The following is a 27,569-nucleotide window of genomic DNA, read 5'->3' as shown; positions in this document are numbered from 1 at the left end:
AAGTATTCGAAAATAATAAAAACAATATTCAAATCTCGGAATAATATTAACGCATGTATTATGTAGAAAAATAAATTTATTTACAACTAAGTCATCGATTATCGGTATTTGGAGCTAATTTTTGAGATAATAATTTGCCATATCCACCTCGGCCGGCATCATAATCTGTACGATATTCATCACGTACTTGTCCTCCTGTTTTGCCACGTCCATATTGCCGTCCCTCAATAAAGCCAGCATCCCAATCTACACGAATAAGACGGTCGTCTAAACGTGTTCCATTAACGTACCTGGCATAAACAATACAAATATTATTAATATCATATTCAGATATAAGCATGTTGTCTTAACATGAAACCAAACCTCATTGCTATTTCAGCCTCATTTCTCTGGTAATACTCTACAAAACAGAAACCACAGGGAGTTTTCTTATATTTATCCAATCCCATGATTATTCTTCTAACCTCACCACATCTTGAAAATAATTCATGAATCTGTTCTTCGGTTGTATAAAAAGATAAGTTTCCCACATACAATGTGCTGGAGTCTCGCAGTGAGCGCTCTTGTTCAGACCGGGACCCCTAAAAGAAAACATGAATGAGTTTTCTTCTATTTCGTGTAAAACAATTGGAAAATACCTTAAAATGCTGGTCGCGGTATGAACTTAAATCTACTGAACTACTTGACATTATTTAATTATGATTTCGTTTAATAAATAAAATTTTTATAAAATTTTTGTTTACTACTAGAAAAATCACAAAACGCCGCTTTTTCTCCAACAGTTGTCAAAAAATAATTTGTTGTTGTCACTTTTCAATGACACTTCGATTTTTCTTTATGGGTTGGCAATGCGGCCCAACTGTCAAAACTCAAAGAAAATCAAAAGGAAGAAGAGAAGAAAATTTTGTTGTATTTCCCTACAAGAACAGTGACAGTCATTTGACCGGTCATTTGACTGACACTAGTGAAGGAAATATCGATCACTGCGTAGAACAAAGTTTCTATCAAGTTCTTAAGGGCAATATGAAAAATTTGATGGAAACTTTTGTGTACATGTGATCTTGCATCTCCCTTTCACTTATGAATTCTACCGATTTTAAAACATATATTTGAGCTGGTCACTCCTTTGCTTTTTACCAATCAAGGATGATGGAAATGTTAGTCACGATTGACTAATCATTCTTTATGGATATATCCATCACAGTTGACCAATCACACTTGATGAATTTATCCGTCAAATCTGACGGCTATGCCAATTTATAATAAAACACAATTTATTAACATTTTAAGATATATATTTTTAATTTTATTAATATACATAGTAAGCATATATATAAATTAACTATCACTTCACCATTTTACATACCTCACAGAATGTAAAATCCTCCTATGTTCCTTTTAATTTGTGGAAATAAATTGTCTGTAAAGAAATGCATATAAATATTGAAATATAAAAATTAAAAGTAAATATGTATTCATATTACCACAGATAGATTAAACTCCAAAGTGTATATTCTCAGCTCCACTTCCTGCACCGTTTTTAAATTACAATAAATCTCTTTATTTTTAATAATTTTAGTCTTAAATTTTTTAATTTTTTGCTTTTTGATCTTTGGCTTTCACTGAAATAATTAATTTATGCGACGAAAACACAGTAACAGTCAAATGTAGTTGTTTCACTCTTTCATATGCAAATGAAACCCTTTATCACACATTGAGTACATCACAGTCATTTTATCGGTCATTTGACCGTCATTATTGATGGAATTATCCATTAACTATTTTTTTTAGCAATTTTTAAAGAAAAATGTTGTAAGTGTGTTAGTAAAATCATTTTGTATGTGTTAGTTTCGGTCATACATTTCTTGTAGGGTTTCTATTGCACACATAAAAGAATAAATAAATTTTTGTTACCATTTATTTTATTTATTTTAAGTGATACTGTGATAAAATGCAAATAATCCTATTGTAATTAAATATTTCAACAAAATCATGGACGGTTTTGTACCCGAAGACAAATATCAAAAATTAGCAAGTGAATATGCCAAGGTAGGTTTTTTGAAGCAGCGAAAATTTAATTGTATAGCATAAATACTATAAACGCCCATGATTAATCAACAAATCTTGCAAAATTTGTCAAAATAATAACCATACAACAGCTTAGAGCACAGGCTTCAGTTCTAAGGAAAGCTTTATTAGAAGAGCAGGCCAAAAGTTCAACGTTAAGAGACCAACTAAAACAAAAGGAGACTACTCTAAGGCGAGCCGAACAGGAGATCGATTCTTTGGGATTTCGAAACAAACAACTGGAACATCGCGTGGCCTCTTTGCAAGATGATTTGGCTACAAGTGAAGCTAGAAAAAAAGAAAAAGAATCCAAAAAGAAAGGGAACAACGATAAAATTGAAGCGCAACAAGTTAATTTAATGAGTGGACATAAGGATGACATTTCCCAAGACTCTTTGATATTTGAAGAACTGCAGAAGAAGATTATGGAAAATGCTGAATTAACTTCACTGGTATTTTTTATTTATATATTATAATAAAACTGTTTTGTTGACTGTTTCCTTTTCGTTTTTTAATAAAAACAGATTGATGATAAGGAGAGAAGTTTGCAAATGCATTCGGAGCATATTAAAAGTATGGAACAAATGATAGAAAAACACAACCTGGAACATGCTGATGTAGAAAAACGACTCCGCAAAGAAATGGAAACCTTACAAAGTCGTAATCAAGAATTGGAAACCAAACTCGTGGAGGCCGCTAGTATGGTTCGTTAGACAATATTATTTATCATAACATAATCAATTAACATTTGAAACCATTTTAGTTGGGTAGTGAAGATGCATTGAGTGCATCAGGCAGTGACTACACACCCTACCATAATAATAACCAAATACCACATAGTTCACAACAGATGATGTCATCTGAGTGTCGCATAACAAATTTGGAAAAAGAGGTGGCACATTGGCGTTCACAGTTCGAACTGTCCAAACTATATACTGATACTCTACACACAAAACCTATTATTGAGCCAAATGTTCCATTGAATGCAAGTACATCACCAGGAAATATATTCAACTGCAGTTCGACAACATCGGCTGCAGGCCTCACTTCTATACCGTCAGTTGCAGATGGTAAAAGGTAAAATCTTAATATTTGCTTTCACAAAGCTATTGCTACAGGTTTTTAATATTACAGCTCACGCGATTCGAAAACTGAGCAAACTATACCAACCACCAAAGAATTGTTACTATTTAATAATTTGGGGAAAAAGTTCGAAGATCTATTGAAGGAAAAGCTTTTAGCAGAATCTCGACTTGCTAGTTTTGTAACAGAAGTTGACCATTTACAAAATTGTCTCGAAAATGCTACGCAAGAACTTAAGGGTAAAGATGAACAATTGGATAGCATTAATCAGGCTTTGCATTTACTGGAAGAGGACTTGGTAAGAAAAATTTTTCAACGTATTTTTACATCAATACTAAATAAACATCTCATTTCAAACGATAGACAACAACTCGCGTTAATTATGATGAACAAATTAGTGTTTTGACCGAACAGGTCATTAGTCTTAGTGAACAATTGGCTGCCAGCAAATAAAATAATAAAGTTCGCCTGGATTGCCTACTCAAATGTTTGTTTCTATTATTTAAGAATTCTTACTTTTATGCTTAGCCTAATAGTTACCGACATGTAATTATTTAAAGAAAATCCTCAATTGTATATAACATAAATAAATTATATAATGAAAACAAATTTAAATTAATTTTTAACTATAATTTACATAACAGGAATTTTTATATACATACGAATATATTTATGCATCTGTATATGAATTAGTCTAACTTAATAGCAAATGAAGCTCCACAGGAACAGCCCTGTTCTGCCAAAGGATTAGCTAACATTCGAAATCCTGACCGTATGAGTTCTGTGTGATAGTCGACAGTGGATCCGGTGCAATATTCTAAGGAAACATTATCTATAACAACTTTGGCTTTGTCTTCACCAAATTGCAAATCATCCGGATTCATTTTATTGTCTAAATCGAATTTATATTGAAATCCCGAACAGCCACCACCTTCTACAGTAATCCGCAAAAAACTTCCATCCTGGCATATTTCTCTTAATCTTTTGAGGCAAGAATCACTAACTAATAGTTTATTTTCCGTTTTAGAAGTTGCGACGCTTTCAGATCTCAAAGAACTTGAAGTAATTAAAGTTCTTTGCGGAGATAATATTCTAAAACTAAAAGAATTGATAAGTTATTTTTATTTATTTACATATGTGTATCTAATATTACCACTGACGAGAAGGTCTGAGAATATTTCGTAAAAAAGACATTTTTTAAATTAATAAACTTTTTCTTGTAATTTCTACAATTTCACAATTTTTTTATTTTACGCAATTATCAGTTGCAAGTTTATTTGGAATTGAGAATCAAAATAAAAGTAGAAAACATATGTTTTTTGTTTTGTTAATTTTTTTCTGTGATTGGCAACTCGTTATACCCTACACCACATTCATAAGAACTATCACTAAAGGGCCCTTCAAACGATCACACTTTACGTACGACAAGTCTAATGAAAAAGTAAAATGAAATTCCATTCGTATGACAAAAAAGAGAATAAAAGTCGTATGATTTATAACAAAGTAAGATGGAAACAGTTGTTTCACTTTTTTTGTGTGTGTTTACATAAAAATACATCCCTGATCTAATGCGACTTGCTTGTTTTTTGAATCATTTCAAAAAATGAACAGAGTCATACGACTGTCAAATTTTCCATCCGTTTTTTCTCTCAATGTGTGATGGTTTTATTACATATTACGTTTAGACGATCCCATCCGATCTCTTCTACACAAAATTCTGACAGATCATATTACTTGTGTGCTCGTATGAAGTGGGCTTAAGTAATACCCATTTATATATTTTGGGCTTAAATGTTTTACTGTATTGAATAAAGAAATAAGATTAATATTATATAAAATCACTTTTTATCACATTTCAATGTTTTAAAAAATTCCGCATGAAGTGTGTCTACAATTCGCCTTTATGGAATTTAAAATTCTTACATTATTTTAATAACAGTTGGCAACACAAAAGAGAAAAATATAAACAATAGAATCGAAAAAACACACGTGCAACATAAACATTTTGGATTTTAATTATTTTTTATATTTTCTAAAATAATAACAAATATAAATCATGGCGAGAAGACCAGAACATTCAGCCCCACCAGAAATTGTAAGGATTTAAAAATTATTAAGTTTTTGACGAGTTTTAATTGTTTTAATATTTTCCAGTTTTATAACGATGATGAGGCCAAGAAATATTCCAACAAGTATGTAATAATTACATTTTATATTTTACAAAGTAACCTCTATTTTTATCGGTTATTTCAGCACAAGAATTATAGAAATTCAAGTGGAAATGGCAGAGCGAGCTCTGGAATTGTTGACACTAAATGAGGATGAACCGTGTTTGATACTTGATATTGGTTGCGGTTCTGGTCTCTCTGGAAGTGTGTTGGAAGATAACGATCACATCTGGGTGGGTATTGATATTTCGAAAGCCATGCTGGATATTGCGGTGGAAAGGGAAGTAGCAGGTGATGTTATATTGGGCGATATGGGACAAGGTATGCCCTTCAAGCCGGGTACTTTCGATGGTGCTATTTCGATATCAGCCCTGCAATGGCTGTGTAATGCAGATAAAACCTCACATAATCCACACAAACGTTTATACAAATTTTTCTCCACACTGTTTTCTTGTCTTACCAGAACGGCCCGCGCTGTTTTCCAGTTTTATCCAGAAAATGCCGACCAAATTGAAATGGTAACTTCACAGGCCATGAAAGCAGGTTTCTATGGGGGTATCGTCGTCGATTATCCTAACTCAACCAAAGCGAAAAAGTACTTCCTTGTATTAATGACTGGCGGTGCCGCTACAATGCCAAAGGCTTTAGGTAAACAAATTATAACAATTCTTACGTCTTCTATTATTAATCTGTTACTTTTTTTAGGCAACGAGGAAGACGAAAGGCGTATAAGTTATATTAAAAAGAGAGAAATGTGCAAGGAAGCTCGCGGTAAACCCATGAAGAAATCTCGTGATTGGATTTTGGCTAAAAAGGAACGGAGAAGGCGTCAAGGTTTGGATACCAGACCAGACACCAAGTACACGGGGCGTAAGCGTAGTGGACGCTTTTGAATTAATAACCAATATTATTATTATTGTTATAATAAATTTAGTTCTTTACGTTAATAAAATACATAGCACATCATTAGCAGGTTCTCCTTCTACAACAACAAATAATAATAATAAATTATTTACAATTTTCTACGTAAAACTAATACATAAGCTAAACTGATTCTCCTTTTTCCTTTCGTTTATCTTCAGCAGCCTTTATTGCTCTTGCCTTAGGAGTATCATAGGATGATTCCACCATAAACTTGAGGTATACAAGTACACAAACGAAGGCAATGCCAAATAGTAAAATTTCATTCTGTGCTATTAAAGCATGTTCCTTTGCTTGAGCCTCGGTACGTTCGTATTTTGCTTTAGCTGCTTTCCGTCGTTCAAATGATTTTCCATAGTGAGCTTTTGACCACTCATCGAAATTGTAAATAGGCGTGCGGCCCTCAGTATCGGAGACCTTTGATTTCGTAAAGCGAGATTTATAAAATTTTGTTGATGGGTCATCTTCGACTTCTGGTTCTTCTCTTACGGTTTCTTCAGTTGCCTGAGCATATTGTGAACCCGCTGTATGTATTATACCTACAAATATATTATATGTAGTCTAAGTTATAAAATCGAATCTAACAACATACCTTTATCATACAATCTGCGCAATCGAAAGTTTCCTAGAACTTCATACGCCTGAGTTATTTCACGAAACTTTATGGCTGCACTCTCGCTACCCTGATTTTTGTCTGGATGATATAACATGGACAACCTGTAGTAGGCTGCTTTTATTTCTCCCTGAGTCGAGTTCTTTGAAATACCCAGGGCTTCATAATAATTAGCGTTGTAGGTTGCACTTCCCGTAGATATGTTTGAATTTTGAGCAGCTCTTGTGGACAAAATCTTACGTATTATTAAATTATATCGCTGCGTTGTAAACATTCTACATAAACACTAATTAAATACTTATTACAATTAAATATTTTTGTTAATTATAAACAAAACAATCCCGTGTTATATCATTTTTTGAGACAAAAACAAATTAAAACAGCTGATTGAACTTGAAAATTGAATGCACCTTCTTCCCCTCAATTTACAAATAGTTACATTAAATTAATAACCTTTAAATTTGGAATTTATTACCCAGGAATTTACGTTCTTTTACATTATCAGTAATGACCTTCAAGCTAAGAATTCTTGATCTGTTTCAATCCAACAATTTTGGCTGATATAATTACATTGTTTATCTTATTTTAATATTTTATATAAGTATGTATTTGTAGGGGTCGTTAGGAGGAATGGATGTTCTCATAGATAATAAGAATACTTGTAATATAATTTTTATTGGCCAAGTGGCTACATGTATTACATTTGAATAAATAAATAAAAAAAATTACAAAATATCAACGTTTTTTAACTTTATCTCTATTTACTGTTTATACTTAATATTTTTGATATTAGAAAGATTTAGAGCCAATCTTTAGGTGAAAGATTAGCGATTAAATTAAAATTAAACCTCGAATGTTGTTTTTGAGTACTCAATTAGTTAATTTTGTTTGCAAGTTTAAGCGCCCAATGGAGGTGGTTTAATCTTAAGCATGAAATGGAAAAGTGTAAACAGCTAATACAAAAAAAATAATACAATTTAAAACATTAAAATTTTCTATTTATTGATTAGTATAAATTACGGACACTTCAAAATACATTTTTTTGTTATGAATTTAAGTTTTCATTAATTTTCATATTAAATTTAAATTGTCTTCTTTCTTAAAAAAAAACATGCATTGTTTTGATAACAAACAGTGACGTTTTCTTTTGTTTGTATGGCAACACTGGGAAGTTTAATCTTGTACTCAAAAACATCAAATGGGATTAACATCGGATTAAATTTATTTTTAGATTAACTAATCTGATTATTAATTGGCATTTGATTGCCAACTCAAAACCCCGGTCTTAATTATTTTTAGACTGTAGATTATTTTCACTCTGGAGTTAACATAAATGTGTTATTGCTAACATAACAAATATTAATTATTAAATGACAAATTTTGACAAAAATAATGTCTTCACTATAGTCTAGTCCAAGATGCACTTATTACATCATGGTCTATCCTAAAGTCTTCACTATAGTCTTGCCTATAGTATTGTCTAAAGTCCTTACTATAATCTAATCTATAGTCTTGTCTAATGTCTTCACTATAGTCTTGTCTAAAGTCTTCACTATAGTCTATAGTTTTGCATATAGCCTAGTCTATAGTCTTGTCTGGCTTGTCAATATTTTGGACAATAGTATTATTTGCAGAATTCAATAGTAGTTTTGACAAATTGTCCAAATATTGGCTATAGTCTTGGGGGTACGTACATAGACTTTCTACGTTGTACACGATGTCTCTATAGCTCTAGAGATAACAACAAATATTAAAAAAAATTAGGCTCAGCAAATTTCCAACGTTGCCACAGAATTCTCGTGTGTTACAAAGATACAACTCTGTTGGTTTGTGTCTCCACTTACATTTTTTCTTACAAACACTTCCTAAAAACATGTCAATTTTTAACATTTATCGTTTGGTAGCACTGACAATTTCCGTCCTCCATCTTTTTGCATTGAGGTTTTCAAGATGGTAAGTTGTGTGGCCCAATGTTTTTTCATAAAAATCAGTGAAAAATTAACAAAAAAAAATAATAAACAATTGAAAATACCACGATAACAATGCAAGAGTGCAAAAAGTAAGTGAACCATAAATATTTGCCGAATTTAGTGAAAAAATAAACAAAAATCGTGAAAAACATAACCTAGAAATATACCAATAACTTTTTTATTTATTATTTTAGCCGCCCAAGAAGGACTCAAAATCCTCGGCTAAACAGCCCCAAAAAACACAAAAGAAGAAGGAAGGTAGCGGTGGCGGCAAAGCCAAGAAGAAGAAGTGGTCCAAAGGAAAAGTTAGGGACAAGTTGAACAACCAAGTGCTTTTCGACAAAGCCACCTACGAAAAATTGTACAAAGAAGTCCCTCAGTACAAATTGATCACTCCTTCCGTTGTTTCCGAACGTTTGAAGATCCGTGGCTCTTTGGCCAAGCGTGCTTTGATTGAATTGCGCGAAAAGGGTAAGAAAGACTTATAATTTATCTTTTTTAAATTATTAATTTGAATTTTTGTTTATTTTTAGGTTTGATTAAACAAGTCGTTCAACATGCCTCACAAGTAATCTACACACGTGCCACTAAGGGTGATGATGCGTAAATTTCCTTTTTTACCTTTAACATGGACATGTTAATTACAAGACTTTTTTGTATTAAAGTGATTTAAGGGTAAACAACCTAATGTGTTTTTATTTAACTATATTGGAGTAGATACTTGATGCTAAAAAACAGAAATCATTGTGTTCAAAGAACTTATTATTATATTTTTTTTATAATCGCCGTCTTCATTTGTTGACATGAGTTTAAATTGTGTATTTATGGTGATTGCGTTTGTTAAATTTTAAATTGATAAATTTATTTATAAATTAAGAAATGCTAGTTGTCGATTCTTGCTATTTAAAATAATTTGTATACTCGGATTATAGCTACCACCCATTATCAGAGCTTAAAAGGAATGAATTCACCTTAGTTTTTATTTCAGAATTTTATTTCTTTGGTTTAAAATTAATTCCCAAGAAGATTCGTTTTTTGTAGGAAATGATTATTCTTCATCAGTGAATTATTTAAACTATATAAAGATTTATTTGTTGAATTTAAATCTTAAGGTTCGTGTTTGAAGAATTTTCTCTTTCAATCGTTACCTTTTATTAACTACGATACCGTTGTAGTCTTTTTTTAATTAAAATATCGCTTGAAAAAATTTTGATTCATATAACCGGTTATTAATGAATTCTTTATGCAAAGCTATTGTTAGTAATTAAACTAGATTTTCGAAAGCAACGCTTGGAAAAAATTAATTCTATATGGACTTAATTCCCTTATATTCTTTAATTCCTTCTATTACAAATTGAATGAAAGAAACAATTTTACAGAATGCTTTTGAAATATACCTATAAAACAAAACTTTCATTCAATCTATTTCAAGTTGAGTGTTTGAAAAGTTTTTAAATTTCAATTTGTAATATTCGAACAATAGGAACTGTTGAAATTTATTTTACTTCAATTTGTTACAGATTGATTGCAAATAAAATTAATTCGTTAAGAAGGAATTTAACATCCTATAGGAATTAATTCATTTGTTAATTAGGGAATGAATTCTTTTAGATGTTCTCATTTCTCACTAGGTTCAGGGCTCATCGATATCGGTTCGTCCCCTAAACTTCCATCAATTTTAATACATCACATAGAAAATATTTTAAATATATAGAGACTATAACAACATAGATTGGAATGGAATATTTTTATGATATTAAAATTTAATTATTATTCTTTACTTAACTCTAATGTGTTAATGTTAAGTGTTATTATTATTATTATTATTATTACAATATTGTTAGTGATCCTTTTGCTTATGTTTCGATCGTAAAGAAGCGTATCTGAAATAATTGTGACTCTTGGATGAATTTTCACAATATATCTGTTGCTAGATCTTCACGACTTTTTGGTGGACTAGATACGCCTGTCTTATGGAGGGTTCAACGAAATTAGGGTTGTGCTGGAAATGGTGATAATATGACATGAGGTGTAGATGTTGATAGTTTGAATGCATTTTTTGCAGGAGGTTACGATTCAAATAATAATGTTGAATTTAAACTTGATATTGTTGATAATTTTGGCAATTCCTTTTCATTTCATTGTTTGGATAAATTGGTTTTTCATAAGGTTTTGAGTAAGGTAAAGTTTGGTTTAATTGGTCCTGACTGTAATCCGGTCCGATATTTCAAACTAATTTTATCACATATTTTATATAACATGATTTGATCAATTGTATTCTGGTGTTCCCCTGGGTTACGATTTAGTCCCTTGTATTATTTATATATTTATAGGTGAATAAACTTTATTCTGCATCCTGTGAAAGATTTGTGTATGTTATTTTACCATTTAAGGATGATCTTACTTGATCTGAATCTTTTACAATTGATGTCAACAGTTGTTAATAATATCTTGCTATAATCCTACTAAAAATAAAGCAATTATTTTTGGTACTCATACCATTCTAATGATATTAGAAATGTTTAGATTGAAAATATTATTTGACACAGGAGTTTGGGTATAGTTCTTAATGATCATCTTTCTTTTGACGATCATATACATATCTAACTCTCTGTATTAGAATAAAAGTTGATCATGATTATTTATTATCATTTACTATCTTGAGGTTGTGTCTGGTTCTTCTGTGGTAAAAAGTGTCGGGATTATATATCGATACCCTATATTCAAAAAGTGCTAAATCAATAATGTCTAGTTTTCAGGAAAGCAAAAAAACTATTTAATTCGTGAAATATTGCACTAAAAGAAAATATTTCTTCCATAATACGTTTTTAACATCCTTACTAATTCTTACCTATGAAAAAATTTTAATATTTTGCACATTTTAGCGACTTAATTAAGATAGCACTTTTTGGTCGACAAAAAACAAATATTTATTCTAAGTTAGCATGTTTTGTTCAAAGAATAGAACAAAAATTTCTTCTAATAATATGCGTTATTTTATAATTTTATGAAATGTTTTTTTTTTTTTTTAAAGGGATATAAGTCAAACCAGTAAGTCCAATAAGATGCATTTACACCATTTAAGTAGAAAAACTCATGGCATATCTGCTTGTTTACTATTCCTTATTCTCAGTACAAATATTTTAAATTATGAAAAGTTTTTGAATATAAAAAGTACCAATATTTTTGAATAATACTCCATAATTTGCACATTTAAATACTTTTTTATAATCAAAATTCTAAATTGGAACCATAGAATGAAATAACTTTACAATTTTCGGAAAAACATTATTTAAAGTATAAAACTGGCTTTATATACAAATATATAAATGATCATATCTTAAAACTATACATTCACACATTGTTTTGTGTTCAGCATGTTCATCTTGTTAATATACAAAATAAATTTTAAATAAATTTGAAGTTTTAAAAAATGTTGTAAAATTTGTATGGAAGTTAGCACTTATTTTCTTCAATAAAAATTTAACTTTGAGATAGCATATTAACAAAAATTGTTGTTAAAAGTGCAAAAATTACTTTTTTGGTTTCAAATTTATACCAGACGTGGATCATGCATTGAGTGATCCTTTGCATCAAAAACTCACTTTGCCCAAAATTGAGTTCGCACTTTTGAATATAGGGTCACGATATCCTCATATGTTCATCAATTTCTTGTGCTTATTTTCGGTGACTTTGTGAAATATCGCAATCCAATTTTTATACCCTCCACCACCATCAGTGGTGATAGAGGGTATATATAACTTTGTCATTCCGTGTGTAACACCAAGAAATATTCATCTGAGACCCAACAAAGTATATATATTCTGGGTCCTTATCAAATTCTGAGTCGATTTAGCTATGTCCGTCTGTCCGTCTGTCTGTGTAAAACACGCTCACGATAAAACGAAGCAATAGAGCTTAACCAAATTCACCCAAAATGTTCTTCATTTTCCTAAGTTGTTTTGGTATTGCAAATGGGCAAATCGGTTCACACCGGGAAAAGTTATGAATCAAAATTTAAAACACCTCGGAAAAAAATAAGCATTTTTACACATTCTGATGTAATTTTCTCGAAAACTATGCAAGATAATTCCATGGAAATCACCATACCTTCGTTTCTGCACAAGATCTTGATCCCTGCTGAAAATTGCCAGAATCGGTCCACAATTTCATATACCTCCCATACAAAAGTACATATTCCCGGAAAATGGGTTTTTTGTTAATAACTTCTGCCACAATGTCGATATCTTCACAAAATTTTACAAATTAAAATCTTATGTCAATAGAATTCTTTCAGAGGAAAATTTTATGGATCGGACCATAATTGGACATAGCTCCCATACAAGGTCCCCTCCCGAAAATCACTTAAACGCGCATAACTCATACTAAATTAAGATATCCATATAAAATTTGGTATAAGTATTGCCCATATGCATAGAAATATTACTGTGAAAGTTTTTTCCGATCGGTCCATAATTGGTCATAGCTCCCATACAAGGTCCCCTCCCGAAAATCACTTAAACGCGCATAACTCATACTAAATTCAGATATCCATAAAATTTGGTACAAGTATTGCCCATATGCATAGAAATATACTGTGAAATTTTTTTCCGATCGGTCCATAATTGGTCATAGCTCCCATACAAGGTCCCCTCCCGAAAATCACTTAAACGCGCTAACTCATACTAAATTAAGATATCCATATAAAATTTGGTACAAGTATTACTCATATGCACAGAAATATTACTGTGAAATTTTTTTCCGATCGGTCCATAATTGGTCATAGCTCCCATACAAGGTCCCCTCCCGAAAATCACTTAAACGCGCATAACTCATTACTAAATTAAGATATCCATATAAAATTTGGTACAAGTATTGCCATATGCACAGAAATATTACTGTGAAATTTTTTTCCGATCGGTCCATAATTGGTCATAGCTCCCATACAAGGTCCCCTCCCGAAAATCACTTAAACGCGCATAACTAAATTAAGATACCATATAAGGTTTGGTACAAATATTACTCATATGCACAGAAATATTACTGTAATTTTTTTCCGATCGGTCCATAATGGTCATAGCTCCCATACAAGGTCCCCTCCCGAAAATACTTAAACGCACATAACTCATTACTAAATTAAGATATCCATATAAAGTTTGGCAGAAATATTGCTCATATACAGAGAAATATTACTGTGAAATTGTTTTCCTATCGATCCATAATTGATCATAGCTCCCATACAAGGTCCCTTTCAGAAAAACAATTAAAGGCACATAACTCATTACCAAATAATGATATAAATAAATACTATTTTTGTTCATAAATACTATTTTGTAATGCAAAAAGCAATTAATGTTATTTCAAAAATTTTCACGATCGGTCTATATTTGGTCATATCTCTCATACTAGGTCTGCCCCTAAAAGCGCTCTAACCGTATTTAACTATTTGCACTATCAATTTGTGTAGAACAAAATTATATATATGTATGTATTTTTAAAATCCTTAAATCTTTCACACACATGCATACATGCAATACGAGATATCGCTAAAGCATATCTTAGGGCGCTATAAAAATTTAAATAAAAGTGGCGTTTCTAATGTTCAATAAATCTTGGAATTTAAGCTGTTTAAATCTTGGGATTTTTCTATTTAAGACATGTGAAAACTTATTTCTACAAATATTTTATTAATTAGAATGTATTAATACAAAAGTTGCTGGTGGAGGGTATTAAGATTCGGCTCAGCCGAATATAGCACTCTAACTTGTTTTTTTTAATTTGATCAGAAGTGTATCCGCGAGGTAATTATTTTAGAATTTTCAGACTACGGATGCTCGGCATTGGAACTGTCTGCCTCAAGAAGTACATATCCTTTTTCACATATTTAGTCTTTAGACTTCAACGCTATTTTGGTTTTATCTGAATACATTCATGAATTTTTACGAATGTGTGTGTGGTGTATGTATGTATGTATGTATGTATGTATGTATGTATGTATGTAGTATGTATGTATGTATGTATGTATGTATGTAGTATGTATGTATGTATGTATGTATGTATGTATGTATGTATGTATGTATGTATTGTATGTATGTATGTATGTATGTATGGTATGTATGTATGTATGTATGTATGTACATGTATGTACAAAGCAGTAACATTACACTTAATTATGATATCGAAATTTATTACTCCCTGCATTTCCGAACGATCAGATGCAGCGAAGTGATGTATTTCCGAACAGGCCAGGTTTTATATTCTTTAACGATATTTGACGCTTCAATGACTTTTACACAAACCATTGATTATGTAAGTATATACAAAAATTCGAATATTTTTGTGAAGCTATTTTTTGCACTTTTTTTAAAAAAGTTAAATTAGTTTAAGGTTAATTATTTTTTTTAAATTTTTAAAATGTGATATAAAATTTAAGGACTGTCTGGACAACATAATAAATTTATTTATTTATTATTCCCACAAAATCTATTATAAAATTATGTCTGTTTTCATAATACATTAAATTCGAATACTTATGAGAGACACTGTATGTATGTATGTAATAATAAATATGAAAACCACATTTGCAATAGTTTTGTAATAGTGCAGAAAAAATAGTTTTTTTCGGATTTTTTGTTCAAATTATGATTCATGTAAAGTCACATAGTGGGCCAATTTGGCTGATTTTCATACCAAAACTGAATAATATAATTTTTTTTAGTGAATTTTATTAATTTCTACATATAATGAAATTCAAAAAGTCGACTTTCCGACTTTTAGCATTTTTTACGGGTCGACCAAAAAACAACATTTGTTATATCGACTTTGTCCAACTTATTTCGACTTCTATTTACAAAATTGTCGAAAAAATCGAAGCCGATATTAAAAAATTATTGAAAATTCAATTGAAAAAGAAATGAAAAAGTCAACAAAATCTGAAAAGTCGATATTGAACTCAATAATGTATTTTTTGACAACATTAGTAAACCCTATGTTTCAAGTGTTTTACTGCTTTTCATTACAACCCTGAATTTCTTTGTGTAGAGAAAAAAGTAATATTATTATTTTCATACGCTAGAGTGCAGCACTTGATCATGTGATTGGGCAGAAAGTTTTTCGTAAAACAGTCACCTGTCACTGAAAATAATCTGAAAAGTTTTTGTGAGTTATTAATTTTTACAAACGTAATTTATAAATATTTTCCGAAAAAAAAATAAAAATATATACTTGTATCTATTGCATTGTGTTGATTTTTGTTGAAATGTGATTTTTGATTGTAGTTATTCTCGATTTTGCAGATTTTCTTCGAAAAACTTTTACACACACACGAACTGAGCTGAAACAATGGCCACCCAATTACGTACCGTTGTTGGAAAAACGTTCGGTTGGCTCTTTGTTGCCGTAAGCACCGTACTCATCTTCTATCATGTCTTCACAGGAAAGGGTGAACGAGTGAGGCGTTGGTGGTTCCTCTCGGCTTCTTCGCCTTACATGTGGGCATGTCTGGGTATCGGTTTTGGCCGTGGCCTTGTCCGTCGTAGGTGCTGCCCTCGGTATTCACTACTACTGGAACCAGTATTGTGGGTGGTGGTGTTAAGGCTCCCCGTATCAAGACTAAGAACTTGATTTCTGTTATTTTCTGCGAAGCCGTCGCCATTTATGGTCTTATCACTGCTATCGTCCTCTCCGGTTTGTTGAGAGTCTTTCAAAATGGAGACAGCACTTCTAGTCAAACCGTGATGAATAATAATTGGACCGCCGGTTATGTTATGTTCGGTGCTGGTTTAGCTGTTGGTTTAGTCAACTTGTTCTGCGGTATTGCGGTTGGTGTAGTGGGCTCTGGTGCTGCTTTAGCTGATGCTGCCAATTCTGCCTTATTTGTGAAAATTCTTATTGTTGAGATTTTCGGATCAGCCATTGGTCTCTTCGGCTTGATCGTGGGCATCTATATGACCTCTAAAGTCAAAATGGGTGACAAGGAGTAAATGCTCCCATCTTATAATTATTAGCCGTAAGCGAAAATGTAAGTATAAACAACAATCATGTGAACATTCACGTGAATTCGTAAATTTCTAATAAAAATGTATTTGTTTTCAGCACGATTTTTGCAATATTAGACAAGATCACAAATTCTTTAACCATTCCATCTAATAAGAATTACATTGGAAATACCAAATAAAGTAAATGATAAATATACTTAATAACGAAAACTATTCTCGTAACAGTGAAATATCTTCAGATACAGATGAGTGTGTGTATGGGTACACGGAAATAGATCCGTAGAGAAATTCTCTTTGCTACAAATGAAATGAAAATAATCACATTATTGGCCTAATTTATATCGTTCTTTTTATAACTCCTATTTGTTAAATCTTTTGTAAAACTAGGATTGCAAAAAATCAGCATCAATATGCAGCCCCAGTTTTCTATAAGATTTGAATGCCAGCACTTAACATATAACTATCTAATTGTAATTTGTTTTTTTTTAGTTAATCTTCCTTTTTGGATTACATTGTTAACCTTTGTGTATTATTTTTAAAAGTTTATATTACTATACATATTACAAATATAAAAATGATTTATTATATTGATTGTATGCTATTGTATAAAAAGTATTCGATATATAAATAAAAATGTTCTTTTCTTTCAGGGAAAAATTATTATAGTTTTATTTTGTATCTTCCTTAATGGGGTGGTGGTAGTTTGTTTTGTTTATACTAATATAGAAACAAATGCTTGATTTTGTAATTTTTCATTTGCGCCTAAATGACGGCAATGGTTTTTATCATGATGTTATAAGTAAGGGTTTTTATTTATCAGGAATATGATTCTCAGAAATGACACCGAACACAATTTTGAAATTTATATAAAAACATTTAATTAATAAAGTTTTTATCGATTAATTATGTATTTTTTCAGTCTTGACATACATAGTATGGTTGTGGTTTAAATTCGAATCCTTCCTTATTTGCCTTAGTCGTTTTTCGGTTATTTAAAATCCCGGCTAATAAAACTATAATTAAATAGAAATAAATTGCTTTAGCCATTAAAATTATTTATCTACAGGGATTTTATAAATAAAAAACAATTAATAAAAATTAATATTTTAATCGCGTCTACAAAAGTTTTTAAAAAATGGGATTAGTTTAAACTGGTGATTAAAATATTACCTTAAAATACAACGCTGATACTAGTATGACAACTGCATCTAACTTCACATTATAATGTACAGAGGAATTTGATTTTGTTTTTAAATCTTAATTTTTAAGCAATTTTTCGAAAAATTTAGTTTTTCTGCAATAAAATATTGAGTTAAAACGAAAATAAATGTCTTTTCATTTTCCGCGACGTGTTAAAGACTTGCCCAAATTAGAACTAGATTCTGAAGATGAGTTCAACACACCTTGTAAAAAAAAATTACCAATGAAGATGCACAGGAAAAGTAAAACTTAAAATTCTTAGGGCACAAAAAATGGAAAACTATTAATTTACAATTTCTTTTTAGGGCGTATGAATCTAATAAAGAAAATGCTGATAAAGCCAATTCTGGGTCAACAAATTCGTTCAACAGTTTACGAATGCTGTAGGTTATATGCAGATATTTTCACTTTATAAAATTTTATAATTTTCTATTGGTTTCAGACCCAAAAGAAGAGCCGAGCTTCCCACTTTAGAATCAGATTCCGAGGAGGAAGACTTAGCAAAGAAGGACAATCTTAATTGTGCTATACTTAATGATTCATTTCTAGTAAGCCCTGGGAAAAGCGATAGAGAAGATGCTAGTTCTAAGGAATCGTCTGCCATCAAAGCAATTCCAATAATACAAGCAATGATATTTCGTTATTGTCCCGCTTTAATGACATGGGCTTAAAGAGTCCCTTAAAGGATAAGATACAGCCTGTTAAACAATCACAAGATTCAATGGATGGTAACAATGTTAACCAAAAAGACGCAGCAGTGGATAAAAATATTCCAGCATCGCAAACCAAGAAATAATACCACCGCAATAGATAGTCAATTTGCTACTCCACAGATCCGATCGTTTTCAGTTCAGAGACGACCTCGTGATTTGTGTTCGACGCAATCACAAAAAATAAATCCGCTATTGTCAATGAGTTTCGTACACAAAAAGTGTTATTTCAAACGCCAATGGCCATATCACGGGCTCCAATAATGCAAACGATAGTATATCGCTTTCTCTATGTGATACAATCAATGAAGGCGGAACGCCATCAACGGCAGAAAAAAACTCCCCAGTGTACAAATGAAAAACAAACTAAAGATAGCGGCATAGATCAAAGAAATCATTAGAAGGTGCCTTCCTTGAAGCAAGCAAAGAACAAATGAGAAGAGTAACGATACGTCTAAAAACTCTTGCAATTACAACGAAAGACAAAACCACTGTGGTAACTATTAATAACGCAAGTTATATTATTATACAAAAATTAGGCTGTGGCGGTTCCAGTTCTGTATATCTGGCTAAAAGGAAAGATACCTCTAAAGAATGCGCATTAAAGGTAACTTCTACATTAAGACTTGAAATCTTTTGTTTGTAAATTAAAATCACTAAAATTTTATAAAAAGGTCGTTGATCTACAAGGTGATCCTGCTGTTGTGGAAGGATATTTGAACGAAAACAAAATTGCTAGCTAAACTTCAAGGAAATGTATGCGTAGTTTCGCTCTACGAGTAGTATGTGTCCTTTCATATATTTTGGCTAAAAAATAATTATTTAATTCTTATAATTTTGTTGTAGTCAATTATTGCAAAAAGAATCAAAACTTTTTCTAGTGATGGAAAAGGAGACTCCGACTTGCATAAAATTTTACAAAGTTATACCACCAATTTGCCTTTATATGTTCTTACAAACTTCCTATATCAAATGCTACAGGCTGTTAATTATATTCATCAAAATGGTGTGATACATTCGGATCTAAAACCGGCCAACTTTTTAATGGTCAATGGACGTTTAAAACTAATCGATTTTGGTATTGCCAGCAATATAGCCATTGATTCAACTAGGCATAATAAATTTTCACAAGCGGGTACATTTAATTATATAAGTCCTGAAGCGTTGACGGACACATCCACGGGCAGCAGTCCTATGCGCAGTAATCAACCGAAGATAAAGGTATACATTCCTATTTATATGTACATTTTATTTTATAAAATATATTCTAATATTGATTTTTATAGATCTCTACAAAGTCTGACGTCTGGTCACTGGGTTGTATATTATATTTGCTTCTATATCAAAAGACGCCCTTTGGACATATAAAAAATCTTTACACCAAATATCTGCTATTTGTAGTCCAACACAAACAATTGAATATGGCCCTCTTCCGCCGTATTATCCTGCCATGCTGGTTCATGTCATTATCAATTACATTCTATATTTTATGTGCAAGAATACAGTAAATAATTTTTTTTTCTATTTCTCATTTATAGATGGTGAAAAAATTGCTTGCAACACAACCCAAAACAGCGCCCATCATGTGCCGAGTTATTAAAATATCCCTTTAATATGATAATACCGATACAGAATCTGTCATTGCCAACAAAATAATTGCGTTTTAATAAGTTTATAATATAATTTAGTGCATTTAATTACGTTATAGAATAAAAATAAATTACATACTCTTGCATACATATAATGAAATTAGATTGTTAAAATGTTATTTTAAGATATAGCAATAATAATATTTTAATTGGTTTTCCGTTTCGTTTAATAAAAATAATTGTAATATAGGGGTATAGCTCAAAAATTCTAAAACATTTCTCTTTTGGCTAATGTATTAAGATAATGAATAGAAATGAACTAACTGCCAGTTATCTAAAAACTAAAAAATCCTACTGAAAATAAAAATAGTATATCACCACTTTAAAAGGAAACAAACGCATTTTTTGTAATTTTATGGTTATGTTTAATTTTTATAATATAATCATAATTGCATTATTAATGTATCTTTATTGCATACTACTTTAGCGCTTAATTTTTATACGATGTGTTCCGCATTATAAGATTGGGACAGACATTAAATATCCTAAAAATACACAGAAGAAAAGTGATTAAAACAAATTTAATTGAGAATGGGGTGTATTTATACTTACGCCCTGACCATTTGAGTGCTGTAACGCTCTTATTTGTTCATCTTTTGAATGCATAATATTACGCCAATGCTCATCTTGTTCTTCAGCTTGTTTCATCAGGTCGGACAGTGTATTTTCCTGAAAAATTATGTATGAGAATAAATAAATAAATTTGTTGGTAATAGTTAGTGGTAAACTTACAGTTTTTCTAGCGAGTTTGGTGAGCTCGTCGATACGAATACGCAGGATAGAATTTTCTTTGAGTAAATCATTTTTCTCAGTGTTATTAGACACAGTGTTCTCTCCGCCTGGGCTAGTACTGACGCTGGAACTGTTACTCCGACTGCCATTAGCCGAGTTGGCATTATTGTGAGAGTTTTGTGGAGCGGAAGGGCTTTGTAAGCTGTTGGACTGTGTAGATTTGTGACTACTACTGATTTGTTGCTGTTGTTGTTTAACGTGTGTGGTTAAAACCTGTTTCTACCCACTGGTTAAACGATACTGATAGAGCTGTGCCAGCACAAGCTTTAACTGCCTCTGGACACAATCGTTGTAACAAATCCCGCATATGTTTCTGATCCTTGCCCGTTTCAGCAATACCACCACTTAATGCAGGTTTGCTGGATGCAGCCAACAGCTTTTCCTGTTGCTAAAAGAGTAGATAATTTTACGCAATGTTTTATACATAATCAACTAGAAATTTGATCTACTATGAAGTGTAAATGTGTAAAAAGCGAAATAATTAAGCATTTAAGAAGAGAACTACATTTTGTTAAATTCCTCTGTCTAATCGTTGGATAGTCAACACTGCATTCTTAGTTATTTCGCTTACTTCTCGTTCTGTTTAGAATAAACAGTTGAAATATTTGTGTTGTTTAGCTTAAGTACTATAGGTAAATTGATTATCATGCACTTACAACTAAAATTGCATTAGGGCTTTGTTTGCTAACTTTAGCTTCTGCATTTTGCAAAGCCTCAACCAACTTCCAGTTTTTAGTGCGCAAATCCTAAATTAAACACAACAAGATATTAGTTTCAAAGCAAACAGAAAAAGTTAATAAATAGTAGAGAAGTAGTAGATTTCAGTTAGTTGTAGTTAAAGAAGAGGAAAAAAAGGTGTAGAAAATGTGTAGCAATGAAAACTGAAGAGTTTGGTTTAATACTTATTTTCGAATAATGTTAACAAAAGACTAGAACATTGGTGGTAGTATATTTTGGTCGAACCTTAGTTATTTGTCTTATTTTTATACATGTCAATAGTATGTGCACTTACATTATTTTTTCTTTTTGTTCTTGCAATTGTTGTAATAATTCCTTTTCACGATTGTTTAACTTCTCTGTTTCTTTTTCAACATCTTGGAGTTTTTGATTTTTGTTGGAAACATCAGCCTTTAGAGTGTCTATGAGTTTTTGTAAGTCTTCATGTTTTTGCATTTGTTTTACACTCTCCTGCAATTGTTGTTCTTTTTTCTGTACGTCAGCTTTTAGAGAATCGACCAATTTCTGAAGTTCTTGTTGTGTTTCGGCTTGTTTTTCAGTGCTTTGCAATTGTTGAGTTTTCGATGAAACGTCATTTTTGAGAATTTCGACCATCTTTTGAAGTTCAGCGTGTTCAGCAGCCTGTTGTTTAGAAGCAGTCTCAACCGAAGATAACTGTTGTTGAATTTGAGAATTAGTGGTTTGTGATTCGAGCAATTGTTGCTCCTTTTCGGCCAATTGTTTTTTTAGTGTCTCAATAGTTGTTTGTAAGCCAGAGTGCTCCTTACTTTGCTCCTGTGTTTGGTTTGCAATGTTTAAAAGTTGCTGTGTTAATTCGGCGTTCTTAGCTTGTAAAGCAGAAATTTCTTGTTGTTTTTCCATCAAACCCTTGTTACGAACCATAGTCAACTCATTTTTCATGGTTTCAAATTCTATATTTTTTTGATTAAAATCTGATCTAACCGATTCGAGAGCATTTTGCAAATTACGAATTTCAACCTGAGCATCGTTAAGTTCGTTTTCTAACTGTTTGGCCTTCTCTAACTCGAAAATACGATTATTTGAGACTTGTTCCAATTCATCACGCTGTTGTTCCAAAGTACGGATCTGTTGAGCTTGATTTTGAATGATTTCGCTCTTCTGTTGGGATTCTTCGACAGCTTGTCTAGAAGCATTCACCATACAAGTGAGATCAGCAATACATTTCTCTTTGAGGGCATTATCGTTTTGCATCATTTGTATCTTGGCCAAGAGTTCCTGCGATCCTGATTGCTTCTCATGCATGAGTTTAGCTTGGAATTGTTGGCGTTCTAGGGACAAATTGTCATTGAGAGTTTTGATTTTCTGTTCCAACAGGGCGATGTCTTGATCTTTAGTCTGAATTTTTTCCACATATGACTTAATGGTGCTATTCATGGTTGCCCTCTCGGTATTAATTTCACTGCGTAACTCGCGTAGCTTAGCCTGAATACCTATGGAAGCTTCTTGTTCTTCGGCCAATGCCTTTTCCTTTTCTTCTAGCTGACGTTTTAGCTTTTGGCAAATATCATCGGACCACTCAGAATGTGTAGATGGCATGTCTTGTTGGCGATTCAATAAGTAATCGATCAGAATTTGAATTTCAGAGCGATTCAATTCAGCACGACGGAACAAATTCATTAAAAGTGAAACACCTACAGTGTCCGACTCCGATAGTTTTTCAAGGCCAACTACAGCATCCTTTAAATCCTTTTGTTTTTATTTTGCTGCTTGTTCTTTTGTTGTGTGTTCTTTGGAGAACTTTGACGCACCTTCTCATCCAACTGTTTCACTTCTTTAATAACAACAGGAGCTGCAACCACTTCAGTTGGAGCTTGTGCATTGTTTTCAACGTTGGTTGCTTGGCGATTATCAGATTTTTTGCCATTTTTATCTTTCTTATTTTGTTGCTGGGACTTCTCTTCCTTTTTCTCAACCTTCTTCAATTCCACGGCATCCTTGGGAACTTTCACATCAAAGTGATTAGATGGTTGAGCAGTAGTTACTTCAGCAGCAGCAGTCTCTTTTACAATATTCTGGTCATTTTTATGAATTAAAATGCCGGACTTTGCTGCGATTTTTTTATCCTTTTTGCCCTTATTCTGTTTATTAATGTTCTCCTTTTCAGCATTGCTAGAGCGTCTCGAAGTCGTTTGATTGTTATAGGTTACAACTTCTGGATCAGGTTCGAACTCAACATGAGTTTTTGACAAACCATGTGGCTCATCATCAACCGAGGCTTGTTCAGAATGTACATCCGAATCCTCCTGTTCAGTTGTTGTGACTTGTTCGCGTTGTCGTTGCTTCTTCTCACGCTTCAGTTCCTTCTTCAATGCTTGCTTTTTTGGTTTTTTAAATGAAGCCTTATCTTTGCCATAGATTTTTTCTGTCATAGCCTTCTTTTCAGCCACAATTTCTTCAAAAGTTTTACGACGTAAGAACTTATTGATAAACAGAAGTGAGCCGAGAGAAGCCAAAAATACACAAGCAATTACTATTAAAATGTGTAAATCCATTATTGCATAATTTTTTTTAATAAGAATTCAACAAATGTGATCTGAAATGAATAAAACAATATATTATACTTTTAAATTCGGTTAATACTGAGGTTTGCGAAAGAAATTTATTGAAATTTAATTAAAAGAGTGATAAAGCAATGTTATATTATTTTCTTGCAAAACACAGCACAATAGATAAGTAATATGAAGAGATTCCAAAAATAAAATTTAATATAAAATTTTAAATATGTACCTATAATAAAATTGTTTGATTGTATGAAACAAAATAATAAATTACATTTTAGCAGAAGTAATAAATTCACTTGAAATGCACTTCTTATCAACAAATTCACAAAAATTAAATTTCTTATCGAATTAAGAAATTACGTGTTAAATCTATATTTTATATTTGAGTTATTACGATGAAGTATAAAAAGTGTCGCTGTGTAGATTCAATTTGCATATAAAATTAATAATAAACTTTGGAAAAATGCTATATATCCATTCTATATATCAGTGATTAAAGCCTTAAGACTATAGGAGTCAATAATAATAAATATTAAATCACAATAAAATATTTTAAATAAGTATTTCAAAAACACAAATAGTCTATAGCTAATCGATACATAAGAAAATAATTATGTATTTATCCCCGTACTCATAAATATATTAATCGTTTAATTTAGCTTTATTACGAACATTTTCCATGCAAAATTCCTACAATAAACTATCAACAACTTTATTAAGCGTTTATAAAAATGCGTTTGTCTCTCTAAGTTTTATATATTATATTTATTCGATATAGTATAATACCAAGCCGATATACTTGTTACCAAAAATTTAAACAATACGATTAATCTAAGTTTTAAATTACAAATATCTATCCCACACAATTCGAACTTGTTTTCTTTATAATACTGAAATGTCGTTTAAACAGTTATTGTAATTTATTGAATTATTAAAAGCATTGTATAAACTTACAATTTTTGTTACTTTATAGTATTATACGTGTTATAATACGATACACAATTGTGATGACGTGTTAAGATTCTATATTATTTTACTCTCGCTCTCTCTCTCTCCTATTCTTGTTTTAAAGATTCAAATCAGTGGTACGAGTATTTTTGTTGTCAATGATCCAACTGCTAAACAATTAATACTATAATGATTTGTTTATGATAAACCTTTTGCTATCAACAAAAATAAATGAATTTTAATATAACACCACCACCAGCATATAATTCATTTTATATTCAAGAGAGCGCAATAAACGCCGGCCGGCATTAATAATTACAATTAAATTAACTATTTTGTATATACAAACTCCTGCTCCATGAATAATAAAATTGTATATAAACAATATTTGTTAATTTTGCTTAGAGAGAAGTGATTTTTTAAATGGTATTAGTGCTAAAAAAGAAGAAACAATGGAAATTTGGAATTCTATTTTTCTTATTTTTTGTGGTTTGTTTAAAACCAAACAAAGAAAGTAGCTGCAAATATCATTCGAAACTTGTTTTTAGATACATTCGTCATCTGCACTTACTTTGTTTAAAGAATACAGGTTTTTTATTTTTGGCAACTTAAAATTTTGTTAACATGTATTTATGTACATAATATAAATTGTTAGGAAACAGTTTTTTATAGGTACTTTTAATAAAAAAGCAAATATTATGATTAAGAAAAATTTAAGATAACTTTATTAAACGTTTGCTTAAATTTTTCTTAATTATGTATACATTTCCGACAGCATTTTTGCAATTGTGTCATACCTATTTGTTTTTTTTTTTTCAATAATTGATGACTAATTTTGTCATTGATAAATATTCAGTATATATGTATATTTATGAATGTACTTACGAAGTAGCTTCATTAAATTATTGTTTAAAAAATATTAAAATTTTGTATTAATGTAGTCTTTAAATTTTATACAGTCAAGCATAAAACTATCTACATGAAAGATTTTAGCATAACAGAAAAAGTTCCAAATTTGAAGTTATGACCCTTTTTAAGTAAATGATCGATATGTACATACATACATACATACATTTAGTATGTTTTATTTGTAGTGTGTACCTTTGTTCCCTTTATTTTCTGTTTTCATTTTCTTATAAGAAAAATGACTGACATCAACAAACTTACTTATCATATTTTTATGGTGTACTATGTAGCACTTACACAAGAAAATACTTTTTGCAAGAGTCTGCCACGTTGATATGTCGTCCCATAGTATAGTCGTCGAACAAACAACTAGTGTATGCTGCTAGTGTACATGATACATAACTATAATACAATGTTTATTCTTCAACAAATAAGTATAATGAGTTTAATTTTAGGCATAGAAATGCTTTAGTAAAAAAAACTAATAAATAAAAAAGAAACAAATGCTTGAAATTTATAGTTTTGACTTAAAATCAACATCCTTGAACTTTTTTCAAATTCAGACAAAACAAATAACTATTTAATTTTATTTGAAACTTGTCGTTACGAATTGTTTTTCTTAAGATTTAAAGGGTTAATAAAGCAACATCCAACCATACGCACTCAAAAGTATATACAACATGTATATAATACTTATGTGCAAATGTATATATATAAATATGTGTACATATATACACATCGTGAAAAGGGCGACGTACGCAAAGTAGTAGTTGCTGGTCTTCCCAACCATATTTTTAAAATGAATAGTCATAAGGCTACAAAACGTCATCACAATTTTTTCCTTTTCCCTTATAAATAAAAAAATCATTTTCAATTTAATAAATCTTCACACAATGGTTTTTCTATTTTTTGCATTCATATTTAGTTAGCGGCATAGGTTGCGACAGCAGCAAATTTAACAGCGCAGCCTTCACCGCCATTGTTCGTTGCAATCAAAAGAAAAAACGTCGGCAAACTACTTGTAAAATAAATATTGAAAAAATTTGCACTTTCTTTTTTGCACCGTTTTCAAAGATTTTTATTTAAACTTCTTAATAAGTTATTTTATTGTTGACTCCATTACTTACAATTCCTGCTTTCAATAAGTTACTTTTTTAAGAGAAAAGAAAAATTACAGGAAATTTCTAATAAGTAAAAAATACACAAATTAAACACGGACAAAAAATTTTCACTGACTGCAGAACAAATATTGACTACTGAGTATATGGTTACTAAATACTGTCTA

The 27,569-nt window shown here is 31.0% G+C and overlaps 9 protein-coding genes across 9 annotated transcripts; 5 read left to right on the top strand and 4 right to left on the bottom strand.

Annotated features, from left to right (window-relative positions):
• Positions 1-33: 33 nt before the first annotated feature.
• LOC119600333 (nuclear cap-binding protein subunit 2) lies at positions 34-815 on the bottom strand. Its single transcript, XM_037950493.1, has 3 exons — positions 639-815; positions 364-581; positions 34-290 (listed from the first exon to the last, which is right to left on the bottom strand). The coding sequence occupies exons 1-3, from the start codon at positions 687-689 to the stop codon at positions 92-94; spliced, it is 468 nt and encodes a 155-aa protein (XP_037806421.1). The 5' UTR covers positions 690-815; the 3' UTR covers positions 34-91.
• A 1,037-nt stretch (positions 816-1,852) lies between these two features.
• LOC119600328 (protein phosphatase 1 regulatory subunit 21) lies at positions 1,853-3,636 on the top strand. Its single transcript, XM_037950489.1, has 6 exons — positions 1,853-2,049; positions 2,160-2,519; positions 2,592-2,771; positions 2,831-3,144; positions 3,202-3,448; positions 3,514-3,636. Exons 1-6 carry the CDS (start codon positions 1,993-1,995, stop codon positions 3,601-3,603), a joined length of 1,248 nt encoding a protein of 415 aa, XP_037806417.1. The 5' UTR covers positions 1,853-1,992; the 3' UTR covers positions 3,604-3,636.
• Positions 3,637-3,674: 38 nt separating this feature from the next.
• Positions 3,675-4,471, bottom strand: LOC119600334 (iron-sulfur cluster assembly 2 homolog, mitochondrial). The gene is made up of 2 exons (XM_037950494.1): positions 4,304-4,471; positions 3,675-4,248 (listed from the first exon to the last, which is right to left on the bottom strand). The coding sequence occupies exons 1-2, from the start codon at positions 4,342-4,344 to the stop codon at positions 3,840-3,842; spliced, it is 450 nt and encodes a 149-aa protein (XP_037806422.1). The 5' UTR covers positions 4,345-4,471; the 3' UTR covers positions 3,675-3,839.
• A 521-nt stretch (positions 4,472-4,992) lies between these two features.
• Positions 4,993-6,284, top strand: LOC119600330 (probable 18S rRNA (guanine-N(7))-methyltransferase). Its single transcript, XM_037950490.1, has 4 exons — positions 4,993-5,245; positions 5,305-5,342; positions 5,404-5,966; positions 6,024-6,284. The coding sequence occupies exons 1-4, from the start codon at positions 5,207-5,209 to the stop codon at positions 6,209-6,211; spliced, it is 828 nt and encodes a 275-aa protein (XP_037806418.1). The 5' UTR covers positions 4,993-5,206; the 3' UTR covers positions 6,212-6,284.
• LOC119600331 (dnaJ homolog subfamily C member 30, mitochondrial-like) lies at positions 6,229-7,267 on the bottom strand. The gene is made up of 2 exons (XM_037950491.1): positions 6,832-7,267; positions 6,229-6,778 (listed from the first exon to the last, which is right to left on the bottom strand). The coding sequence occupies exons 1-2, from the start codon at positions 7,124-7,126 to the stop codon at positions 6,363-6,365; spliced, it is 711 nt and encodes a 236-aa protein (XP_037806419.1). The 5' UTR covers positions 7,127-7,267; the 3' UTR covers positions 6,229-6,362.
• A 1,460-nt stretch (positions 7,268-8,727) lies between these two features.
• LOC119600337 (40S ribosomal protein S25) lies at positions 8,728-9,505 on the top strand. The gene is made up of 3 exons (XM_037950496.1): positions 8,728-8,805; positions 9,017-9,293; positions 9,356-9,505. Exons 1-3 carry the CDS (start codon positions 8,803-8,805, stop codon positions 9,427-9,429), a joined length of 354 nt encoding a protein of 117 aa, XP_037806424.1. The 5' UTR covers positions 8,728-8,802; the 3' UTR covers positions 9,430-9,505.
• Positions 9,506-16,117: 6,612 nt separating this feature from the next.
• LOC119600327 (V-type proton ATPase 21 kDa proteolipid subunit) lies at positions 16,118-17,476 on the top strand. Its single transcript, XM_037950488.1, is given in 4 exon segments — positions 16,118-16,334; positions 16,336-16,380; positions 16,382-16,842; positions 16,917-17,476. Coding segments are annotated over 3 exon segments (639 nt in total). The 5' UTR covers positions 16,118-16,163; the 3' UTR covers positions 16,805-16,842; positions 16,917-17,476.
• A 542-nt stretch (positions 17,477-18,018) lies between these two features.
• LOC119600326 (dual specificity protein kinase TTK) lies at positions 18,019-20,720 on the top strand. The gene is given in 14 exon segments (XM_037950487.1): positions 18,019-18,242; positions 18,287-18,402; positions 18,462-18,619; positions 18,622-18,812; positions 18,814-18,910; positions 18,913-18,990; positions 18,993-19,336; positions 19,404-19,454; positions 19,456-19,511; positions 19,576-19,613; positions 19,616-19,950; positions 20,016-20,103; positions 20,106-20,195; positions 20,273-20,720. Coding segments are annotated over 14 exon segments (1,851 nt in total). The 5' UTR covers positions 18,019-18,146; the 3' UTR covers positions 20,386-20,720.
• Positions 20,721-20,722: 2 nt separating this feature from the next.
• LOC119600325 (ribosome-binding protein 1) lies at positions 20,723-27,569 on the bottom strand. Its single transcript, XM_037950486.1, is given in 8 exon segments — positions 20,723-20,863; positions 20,931-21,047; positions 21,111-21,386; positions 21,388-21,558; positions 21,827-21,916; positions 22,179-23,626; positions 23,629-24,462; positions 27,412-27,569. Coding segments are annotated over 7 exon segments (2,904 nt in total). The 5' UTR covers positions 24,422-24,462; positions 27,412-27,569; the 3' UTR covers positions 20,723-20,854.

Source organism: Lucilia sericata, unplaced genomic scaffold (assembly GCF_015586225.1).
Source record: "Lucilia sericata isolate MDLA Ls3-8-SP2 unplaced genomic scaffold, ASM1558622v1 Contig000110F_arrow, whole genome shotgun sequence".
NCBI lineage: Eukaryota > Metazoa > Arthropoda > Insecta > Diptera > Calliphoridae > Lucilia > Lucilia sericata.
The sequence above is the reverse complement of the archived record's forward strand: the minus strand, read 5'-3'. Positions and strand labels throughout refer to the sequence as shown.

Coding starts and splice junctions, on each gene's coding strand:
- LOC119600333 (XM_037950493.1), bottom strand. CDS start 689: ATGTCAAGTAGTTCAGTAGATTTAAGTTCATACCGCGACCAGCATTTT. Junction 582..638: donor ACCGCGACCAGCATTTTAAG/GTATTTTCCAAT, acceptor GTTTTCTTTTAG/GGGTCCCGGTCTGAACAAGA. Junction 291..363: donor GAGGCTGAAATAGCAATGAG/GTTTGGTTTCAT, acceptor TGTTTATGCCAG/GTACGTTAATGGAACACGTT.
- LOC119600328 (XM_037950489.1), top strand. CDS start 1,993: ATGGACGGTTTTGTACCCGAAGACAAATATCAAAAATTAGCAAGTGAA. Junction 2,050..2,159: donor TAGCAAGTGAATATGCCAAG/GTAGGTTTTTTG, acceptor ACCATACAACAG/CTTAGAGCACAGGCTTCAGT. Junction 2,772..2,830: donor TCGTGGAGGCCGCTAGTATG/GTTCGTTAGACA, acceptor AAACCATTTTAG/TTGGGTAGTGAAGATGCATT.
- LOC119600334 (XM_037950494.1), bottom strand. CDS start 4,344: ATGTCTTTTTTACGAAATATTCTCAGACCTTCTCGTCAGTG. Junction 4,249..4,303: donor CTCAGACCTTCTCGTCAGTG/GTAATATTAGAT, acceptor CAATTCTTTTAG/TTTTAGAATATTATCTCCGC.
- LOC119600330 (XM_037950490.1), top strand. CDS start 5,207: ATGGCGAGAAGACCAGAACATTCAGCCCCACCAGAAATT. Junction 5,246..5,304: donor ATTCAGCCCCACCAGAAATT/GTAAGGATTTAA, acceptor AATATTTTCCAG/TTTTATAACGATGATGAGGC. Junction 5,343..5,403: donor GCCAAGAAATATTCCAACAA/GTATGTAATAAT, acceptor CGGTTATTTCAG/CACAAGAATTATAGAAATTC.
- LOC119600331 (XM_037950491.1), bottom strand. CDS start 7,126: ATGTTTACAACGCAGCGATATAATTTAATAATACGTAAGATTTTGTCC. Junction 6,779..6,831: donor GCGCAGATTGTATGATAAAG/GTATGTTGTTAG, acceptor ATATATTTGTAG/GTATAATACATACAGCGGGT.
- LOC119600337 (XM_037950496.1), top strand. Junction 9,294..9,355: donor GATTGAATTGCGCGAAAAGG/GTAAGAAAGACT, acceptor GTTTATTTTTAG/GTTTGATTAAACAAGTCGTT.